The sequence below is a fragment of the Calidris pugnax genome, unplaced genomic scaffold, assembly GCF_001431845.1.
Source record: "Calidris pugnax isolate Ruff unplaced genomic scaffold, ASM143184v1 scaffold469, whole genome shotgun sequence".
Classification (NCBI taxonomy): domain Eukaryota; kingdom Metazoa; phylum Chordata; class Aves; order Charadriiformes; family Scolopacidae; genus Calidris; species Calidris pugnax.
The window spans coordinates 53,859-63,535 of NW_015091303.1; the positions used below are offsets into that span (position 1 = coordinate 53,859).

Here is a 9,677-nt window from a genome sequence, read left to right on the forward strand (position 1 = left end):
CGCCATGGGGGACCCCAGGACAGGGCTGGGGGGACACCCCTGTCCCCAGGGCAGGGCCATGCTCTCCATGCCCCCCTCCCCTCACACCATGGAGGTGGGGGCACAGGCCACAGAGCAGGAGCACCAGGGAGACACCCCAATAGAACCACAGGACGGTTTGGGTGGGAAGGGGCCTTAAAGCCCCCCCTGCCCTGGGCAGTGACACCTCCCACCAGCCCAGGTTGCTCCAAGCCCCCTCCAACCTGGCCTTGAACCCCTCCAGAGATGGGGCAGCCACAGCTTCTCGGGGCAACCTGGGCCAGGCTCTCACCACTCCCAAAATAAACAAGTTCTTCCCAAAATCTAACCTCAATCTCTCCTTTTTCAGCTTAAAGCCCTTCCCTCTCATCCCATGGCTCCCCTCCCTGATCCTGGAGCCCCTTGAGGGACTGGAAGGGGCTCCAAGGTCTCCCCAGAGCCTTCTCTTCTCCAGGCTGAACCCCCCCAGTTCTCTCAGCCCCCCCTTCCAGCATCTCCATGGACCTCTCCAGCCCCGCTCCAACAGCTCCATGTCTCCCACCAGCCCCAAACACCAAATCCCCCCCCAATCCCGCATCCACTCCCAGGCACAGGGATTTAAGGCACGTGACGTTTGGTGTCCCGGTGGCGGGGTTCTCCCGGAGGCACCCCAGCTCCGCTCCCCACGGGCAAAATAACCGTCAAACCCAGAGGAAGGTGGTTGGTGTTTTCCAGTTCAACCGTGGGACGAGGCAGTCCTCCACCGCGCTCCCCCAGAGGCCGGCAGCAGCACTCCCGCCTGTCGCCACGTCCTCGGAAGACACCAATAATTTATTTTAAAAATAAATACAGGTAACAAACCAAACGGCCTCTGGGGGTAAGCGCTACACGCACGTCGGGTACAATTTCTCTAGGCTCTTGGGGAAAGCACGGCGATACATGGATGGGTTTGGTTTCTTTTTTTTTTGGCCACGTGAGCCTTTTGCCAAGTCCGGAGCAGGCAGATAAATGCTGGAGATATCGGAGGTGGAGTCTCCCAACCTGTCAGGCGTTGGGCTTTGCTGTGGGAAGGAGTCCAGTTTCGGGAGGATTTATTTCTTCTTTGTAAAAATGTGAATCTTTTTTCTTCTTTTTTGACCAAAAAAACCAAGGTAAAACCCCAAGTCCACGTTGGCAAGCTGAAGCAGGAGGGGGCTCTGTTCGGATGACACCCTTCAACCCGGAGCAACCCCAGGAGCCAGCGGGGAAAGCGAGCCCAACTCTCCAGCCAGAGAGCCCCCCAGTCCACGCCGCTGGTCCCAGCCCCCAAACTGGCATCCGTGGGACCTGCGGGGACAGCCATGTGGGGCGCTTCGCAAACCTCCTTCCTCTGCCAGGACCACCCCCTGGCTACGTCTGTCCTCGGCAGCGCAGGGGCCAGAGGACGGCGGTCAAGCAGGGAAATCCAGTCAACGACAACAAGGGGAGAGTCTTCAGCTCGGACCGGCCCTCAGGACTCATGTTTCCACCACTCGAATGAGAGGCAGCGGCTTGGGGCCCGTCAGCCGTTTGCTGCAAGAGAAAAAAGGGTTTGTTCAGCCAGGATGGACGGGATGGGGTTTTGGGGACAGAAAAGCTGCGGGAGAGGGTCCTGCCCCAGCCCTGGTCTATGATGGCTCCCCCCAAAACCGCCCACAGGAGGCACCTCTGCTCCCCCGGAGGAGGAAGATGGGAAAGGAGACCTCTCTGCAAGGACAAAGTAACACAACGGGCTTCCAGGAGAGCATCATCTCCTGGATGGTGGCTCCCACCGCCTTGGGCAAGACGTGGATGGGCAGATGAAGCCGCTGGGTGGGCTGGAGGGTACATCCTCCCCATCCCCACGTACCTGCTGACATATTCCGACTTGGAGCGCGCTCTGGAGCTGTGGCCACCCCGGCTGACCTGCTTCTCGATCAGGTGCTCGATGCGGTCATGCATCTCCAGGTTCTGCAAGAGACAGAGCCCACGGTCAGCGAGGGGACAGTGGGCTGCTGAGGGATGCCCCAAGGTCACCGCTTCCGAGGGGGCAGCTTTTTCTTGGGGGAAACGAAATCCAGGGGGATTTCATCCACAGAGGAGCCGGGATGGGCTGTGGGACCTGCCAGACCCCCAGCAGGAACCAACCCCTCGCGCTGGGTCTCGGTTTCCACCTGGGCTCGGGGCGGACACTCCGTCCCCACGCAGAAATCAGCAAAACCAAAGTCACCCGGGGAGGGAAGAAAACGCCCCGAGTGCCAAGGTGGGCTCAGCTCTTCTCCAAAAAAGGAGAGAGATTTGACACTCGTTACAATCCCAGCGGCTGGAATGCAATTTTAATTTCTGACACGCACGGGCTCAGCTGCAGCTTTGTGAGCAAGAAGGGCTCTGCTGCCAGAGAAACGCGCCTGATGAGATTATTTTGGACTCGGCTCGAGCTCACGGCTGCTCCCAGCACTGGGAACCATGGCACCGAGCTCGGGGAAGGGGCAGAGCCCTCGGGGCTGCGGAGGGAAGGGCACGTTTTCCCTACGTGGAGCTGGAGAAAAACAAAGCCAGAGCAAAGCTCATCCCCGGGAGGGACCCGGCCACGGGCAAGGACTGTGGGGGTTTCACCCAGAGGGTGTGAGCTCGGAGCAGACCCCAAAATAGCCCCCCGAAGACGCACCTCAGCCTCCAAGTACGCGACTCTCTCCTTGAGCTCCTGGATCATGCCATCTTTGGCCTGGATCACCGTTTTGGAGTTCTGGAGCTGGAAGAGAAACGTTCAAGGAAGGTGAAAAATCACAGAATCATAGAATAGTCTGGGCTGGAAGGGACCTCCAAAGGTCATCTAGTCCCACCTCCCCACAGTCAGCAGGGACACCCCCAACTAGACCAGGTTGCCCAGGGCCTCGTCGAGCCTCTCCTTGAATATCTCCAGGGAAGGGGCCTCAACCACCTCCCTGGGCAACCTGTTCCAGTGCTCCACCACCCTCACAGTAAAGAACTTGTTCCTAATATCCAAAAATCCCTCCCGGTGTGTGGCTGGGCTGGGGAAATGGCCGGGGAAGGAGGGCTCAGGCGGCCGCCCTTCTGTCCGTTACCACCCACAGCACTAACTCCCAGGTCTGCATAACAACCAACCCCCAAAAAAGCACCTCAAATTAAGTCTGAGAATTAAGCCCCGGGTGAAGGAGCCTCTGCTCGCGCCGTCTGAGATGATTTAACTCTTTCAGCAGGCCCAGCCGGGTGCAGAGCTCTCCTTTTTCTCTCCTTTTCTTCCCTTCCCTGGCTCAGGGCAGCCCTTGCCGCAGCCCCTCGGGCTGTCACCGGGTCTGTCCTTTCAGCTGGTGGCCCTTGGGTTGGCAAAGCATCTCGTCCCCAGAAACCAGCAATTCTCTGCCTCCAAGCAGCTTAAGAGATTTTATTTTTTTTTTTTACTTTCTCCTTTTTTTTAAACACTCCCCCGAATCCCCCCACGGCTCTGCCCCATCCATCCATCCCCAGCCCCTCGGGTCTCACCTGCTCGATCATCTGGCGGACCTTGCGCTGCTGGCTCTTCAGCATGTCGTCCAGGTGGTGGATCTTCTCCCGCAGCGTGGCCACCTCCTTCTCCAGCTGGGCCGACCTGGGAAAAGGAGAGGACGGTGTCCAGGAGCCATCGGGCAGCTTCCCGGAGAGGCAGCACCCACCCTCCTCTGCCCAGAGCGGCTTTTATCAGCCAGGTCTCCTCCACAGCCGAAATATTTTGGCTAGACAAGGTAAGGAGAGGCAGAGACAAAGCCTTATTCAGGCAGGAGCCACAAAGGCTGGCAACCACAGACTGCAGGGCCACAGGAACATCAGGAAGAGTCAGGCCACAAAACAAGGCCTTCCAGAAACGAGCCATTGCCAATTAGCCCCTGGAGCACAGGGATGCCGGCTGGCTGGAAACACTCCAACATTTCGGGGAGCTCCCGGGGGCTCCTCGAGCAGGGCAGGACCTGCCCCGGGCTCCCAGTCCCGGCAGCGGGGGCCGCTGGAGGTCCCCGGGCAGCCCCGGCCGCGGATCTCTGGGAGGAAAGCAAAGCTGCGGGAGGTATTTTGGGGATTAGTCAGCTGCGAGGGAAGCAGGGTGCTGTTTTGCAAGCCGGGGAGCCAAGCACGCCCTGCGCAGGAATGTGCCGTCCTGCCCCGGCGAGCTGACACCCCGACCCGGCGGCGTGGGCTTGCTCCTCCGGGAGGGTTGGCAACCTCCTCACCGGAGGCCCCGGAGCCTCACCGGTCTTGTTGGGCCAGCTTGTCACCTTCCACGCTCCTCAGCCTCGCCAGCTCCGCTTCGCCTTCTTTCATCTTGAGCAGCAGGCCGCCGTGCTCCTGCGGCAGAGCCAGAGCCCCAGTTACACGCCGGGGGAGAACAAGTCGCAACAGGGTGCTCCTGGGGCTCCCCAAGTCCAACTGGGGGTGTTTGCACACCAGCACCCAAAATTACAGGCGAGGGAAGGACGCACGGACAGACGGGAGCAGCCTGGATGGAGGACAGACATCCCACCCCTGGGAATACCGGCACCCACCCCGCTCCGTCCCCGCACCGCGCTCTGCTCACACCTCCCCGTTGGATTTAGGGCTTTAATGTCGTTGTGAGCATGAACGCGGCTGAAAAAACAACAAACCACCCCAATTAAACACTGCTAATGGAGGCTGGAGGCTGCGTTAATGCCCCCACCAGGAGGAGGACGGGGCTGTCTAGACTGTGCTGGTTCCCAGGACGCCTGGAAGGCTTTGCACAGATCTTCCAGACCTTCCTGCCCATCTGCAGCCCTTCCCGGCAGCTTTGCCCAACACTGGGCAAAATCAAACCCTCCCTGTGGTGGGTACCCGGCCTGAAACCCCCCTAGGGGGTCTGCGCTGAGCACTGCCAAACTCATCACCTCCAGGGGACGGACAGACGGGAGCAGCCTGAGATGGACGACAGACATCCCACCCCTGGGAATACCGGCACCCACCCAGCTCCGTCCCCGCACCGCGCTCTGCTCACACCTCCCCGTTGGATTTAGGGCTTTAATGTCGTTGTGAGCATGAACATGGCTGAAAAAACAACAAACCACCCCAATTAAACACTGCTAATGGAGGCTGGAGGCTGCGTTAATGCCCCCACCAGGAGGAGGACGGGGCTGTCTAGACTGTGCTGGTTCCCAGGACGCCTGGAAGGCTTTGCACAGATCTTCCAGACCTTCCTGCCCATCTGCAGCCCTTCCCAGCAGCTTTGCCCAACGCTGGGTAAAATCAAACCCTCCCTGTGGTGGGTACCCAGCCTGAGACCCCCCTCAGGGGTCTGTGCTGAGCACTGCCAAACTCATCACCTCCAGGGATTTCCCATTTTCCACCCCAAATAGGTGCAGCTCTGCTCATCCCACCATCCCCACCGGGGGTGTGAGGGGCTGCCAGTACCTTCTCCATCCCTGCCAGGAGTCTCTGCAGCTCCTCCACCTCCACCTCCTTCTCCGCCGCGTCCCCCCTAGGGGGTCTGCGCTGAGCACTGCCAAACTCATCACCTCCAGGGATTTCCCATTTTCCACCCCAAATAGGTGCAGCTCTGCTCATCCCACCATCCCCACCGGGGGTGTGTGTGAGGGGCCGCCGGTACCTTCTCCATCCCTGCCAGGAGTCTCTGCAGCTCCTCCACCTCCACCTCCTTCTCCGCCGCGTTCCTCTCCGCTCTCCTCCGGGCAGAGCCCGCCTGCTCCGCTTCCTCCCGGTACTGCGACACCGTCCGCTGCCGACGACAGACCACCATTACCCCCCACTCTCACAGACCCCCAACACCGCAGCACCCCCCTCCCCAGCGAGGTTTTGAAGGCACCATGGTGCCCACCCCCCATCCTCAGCCCCACCAAAGCCTTGGCAAGCAGATTTTTCCTGAAGGCACCCGGGCGTTCTCAGCAAAGAGCCCGACGCGCTTCGGGGAGCAAGAGAATCCTCAGAAAAGCTGCCCCGGCTTCAAAGGACTTCAAAGGAGCGAGCGCCCCGACGCCGGAGCAACAAAGGCTCCTGGAGCCCGCCAGGGACACGGCGGCTCTCAGCCACCGGAGCTCCAGGGCTGTGTGGAGGCACCGGAGCCAAGGACTCAGGAGAGGGGACAAGGGTGTCCCCTGGGATGGCTGGAGAACAGGCTTGGACAACAAGGAACGGAGCCAAGGACTCAGGAGAGGGGACAAGGGTGTCCCCCGGGACGGCTGGAGAGCAGGCTTGGACAACAAGGAACATGGAGAACATCTGGAAAGGGCTGGTGGGACCAAGGGCTGCCAAAACACCCGTCCCCAAAACACCCATCCATCCCTAAAACGCCCGTCCGTCCCCAAAACGCCCGTCCCCGCCACCCCTGGGGATCTCCATCAGGGCTCAGAGCCCACAGCCAGCACCAGAGTTGGCCAAAAGTCCCCAAAATGCCACCAAACCCACACAACATCCTTCTACGCAAGGGTGGACGTCCCCGGGGCACATGCCACCGCTGTGGGTGGACAGACAGATGGACATCCGTCCATCCCCGTGCCGGAGGAAGAGGTGGCCGCTCAAACCCACTTCCCCGGGTGACACAGGCCCCGTCACCCCCCTCCCCGCTGTGGGGAACCCCCCCCGGGGCTCCCGGGACCTGTTTGGTCTGCGGGACGGGATGGGAGGAGGGACTGTCACCGCTGTCACCGGGGCTTGGGGCTGTGTCACCCGGCTCATCCGGGACGTGAGCCATCACCCGAAAACAGACCGAAGGGGACCATTAATCACCGGGGGACAATTAATCACCGGGGGACGAGGGAGGGGAGCGGGGGCTGCAGCTCGGCCAGGAGACTTGGGGTTCAGGTCAGGGCTGAGCCCCAAGAGAGACCACAATGGCCACAGCTGGCCACGATGGCCAGTGCCACTGTCGGTGGGAACCACAGATGGTCCCCACTCAACCAGCCAGGACCCCCCGGTGGTCCTGTTCCCCCCAAAACAGCCCCCTGGGCTACAGTTGGAAAGTTTTTTTGGGGAAAACCCCCTTCCAACCTGGCCGCTGCTTTGATTTTCTGTGATTTTTTTTTAAACTGGGAAAGCATTTCTAACTGGGAGTCACCCGGGCCACCAGGGAGGCAGTTTGCTTGGCCAGATCTGGACCCCCCTGGTGGGTTTTAGAACCCCAAGAAGGGGCTGCTGTGCCCACGCAGCTCCTCAGACTTCCCAAAAGGAAAGAAAAAACACTAAAATAAACTAAGGACGGGGGTTCCCCAGGGGAGGAGCGTGCGGCGCGGTCACCTCGAAGGCTTCCCTCTCCAGCTGATGGTGCTTCTCAGCCTCCTGCAGTTTGGCAAACAGCCTCTTTGCCGTCTGCCGCAGCGTCTCCACGTCCTCCCCGGCCCACGCCGGCTCCTGCGGAGACACGGAGCGGGATGAGCCGTCGGGGGGGAACCCGAGGAGCCCCCTCCCCACCACCCCAACCCGAGGTGGGCAGAGCTGCCGGTGACAGAAGCCCTGGTGACACCTCTCCAGGATAAAAAATGAAAGGTGCTCCCTTCTCCTCGCCTCCCACACTCCCAGCCCGGCCGATAACGCGCGCGGTGGCCCTACGGTTGCCACCCAAACAAGCCCTGTTTGCAGGATGCCACCCAGCTCCTGGCTTGGGCAACCTGAAACCCCATCAACCAGGTCCAGGGCAAGCCCAGCCCAGAGCATCTGCCCTGGCCGAGGGGGAAAAAAAGATGAGGAGCTGGAGAAATATTTACGAGCTGAGGACGTCTGTTACCTCTTCTGCGCAGGGGTTTAAAAAAAAAAAACAAAACAAAACATTATGCACATTTTTATTGCTCCCTTTAGATCTGACCCCGATAAAGAGTCTGCTGCAGGAGCGCCCCATCCCGTGCTGAGCTGCTTTGAAATTCCCCGCTGGGAGGAAGGCGTCGAGCTCAACCCCGGGTTTCTCTCCGTCGCCCTAAAACGCCCCCTTTTCCCCCGTTTTTGGCTCCGTACCTGCTCCTCCCAGGGGTCGCCCCGCAGCCTCTCGGGGGGGCTCAGCCAGGTCCCGTTCTGCTGGTCCAGCACCACCTGCGGGGGGGAGGGACAGAGGGACAGGGATGGACGGATGGACAGGGGGACGGGGACCCCGCAGCCCTCGCAGGCGGCATGCAGACAGCCCTGGGGTGGGGGGATGTGGGGGGCACAGGGGGGGCACCGCAGCAACCCCAGGGTTCCGCAAACAAACATGCAATTTGGGCAGTTTCGCTCTCCTGACTCCTCATTAAACGCTGGGGGTGGGTTTCGGGCTGGTAAAACAGTGGCCACCGTTTGCCACCGACGCCTCCGTCTCTAAGGTCCCCTTCTATCATTTTTTCCGGCCCCGAAAGCGACACCTTTTTAATAAACCAACGTCACTTAAGGCCCGGGGAAGGCTCCCGTTACCTGTGCGTGCTGTTTATCTCCTTGTCTGCTCTCAAGTTTACTACTTAAGTCTTCCCGCAGCTTCTTCAAAGAACTTCTAGCCTGGCAAAGGCAAGGCGATTTAGCTCCACGGGGCAGGGGCCGCCTGGATCGGCCCCACACGCCACCGGGGGCTTTTCCGACCCCCTGCTTTCACCACGGACCCCCCCCAAACCCCCCCTCCCCACGGCGGCGAAGCAGCACCGTCGGCGGACACGCTCCCCGCCGGGCGGCCGCCCCAGGACATCACCAGGGGAAGGAGAAAAAATTAAAGAAAAGAGAAAAAAAAAATAGAAAATAAAAAATAATAAAGCAACAACCTGGAGATGCTACCCATTGACTGATTTTTTTTTGGGTCTTCACCTCTGAGGTGCCGGGAAGACCCTTTTGTGGCTCCCTCGCTGCGGGGACGCTGACAAGCAGGGGCTTGACTCGCAGCTCCTGGCCTGAGTCACAGCCAGCGCAGCCCCAGGAGTGACTAAAAGGCTTATATTTATTTATTTTATGCTGCCCCAGCGCTTTTCAAATTAAAAAATATTAAAATTTAAAAAAAAAAAAAAAAAAATAGAGCTTTCTCACAGCACAGCTCCATCCCTACCTCGGGATTTCGGGAGCCCGAGGAGAGGGACACGGAGAGAGCCCAACTTTTGGGTCCCTTCGCCCAGGGATGGTGATCCCGGGGTCTGATGCAGCCGGATGGAGACCCCCCCCCTCCAAGGGTTTTGACCCCAGGACCTGGCACAGCCGAACGGGTCTCTGTTTTGGGGGGTTATTCCCAAAAGGAATATGCGGGATGCGGGATGCTTTCCCCGTGCAGGGTGGATGGATGAGGGGGTGCTGGGGGGGTTAGGGGCTTCAGCTGCTCCCAGGGGGGGCTACATCCAGCCCCTGTGGCCAGAGAGGGGCTCCATCCCACCCAACCACTTCTAAAAACCCCCTTCCCCGCCACGAGAGGAGCTGAAGCCGAAGCTCCAGGAGAGGGAAAAATCCAACACAAAAACCCAGGGCTGAGACAAGTTTTGGGGGAGCAACCCCCCCCCCGGGGCAGGTCTGGGTGCAGGAGGGAGGCGGCAGGAACAGAGTGTTTTCTTTCTGGGTGGGGGGGAGGAAAAAAAAACCAAAACAAAACAACCAAACCCCAAAAACCTGCATTTTGGCAGAGGAGTCAGAAGTTTGACGTCAAAGATTAGGAGGCCGCCCTGCCAGCTCTGCCCCACACTGATTGCTGAGGCCAGCGCCTGGCGGGGGGACTGGGAGCTCCCCCGGGAGAGAGA

General features: G+C 60.0%; 1 protein-coding gene across 1 annotated transcript in view; it reads right to left on the reverse strand.

The window, feature by feature from the left end:
* Positions 1-713: 713 nt before the first annotated feature.
* Positions 714-9,677, reverse strand: part of TUFT1 (tuftelin 1) — a 14,991-nt gene continuing 6,027 nt past the window's right edge. The window contains exons 5-13 of the mRNA XM_014960815.1: positions 8,386-8,466; positions 7,957-8,031; positions 7,246-7,359; positions 5,603-5,731; positions 4,238-4,332; positions 3,499-3,604; positions 2,663-2,746; positions 1,865-1,965; positions 714-1,548 (exon numbers count right to left, since the gene is read on the reverse strand). Coding sequence (XP_014816301.1) covers positions 1,494-1,548; positions 1,865-1,965; positions 2,663-2,746; positions 3,499-3,604; positions 4,238-4,332; positions 5,603-5,731; positions 7,246-7,359; positions 7,957-8,031; positions 8,386-8,466 — 840 coding nt within the window. The 3' untranslated portion in view covers positions 714-1,493. The remainder of the gene's footprint in view (positions 1,549-1,864; positions 1,966-2,662; positions 2,747-3,498; positions 3,605-4,237; positions 4,333-5,602; positions 5,732-7,245; positions 7,360-7,956; positions 8,032-8,385; positions 8,467-9,677) is intronic.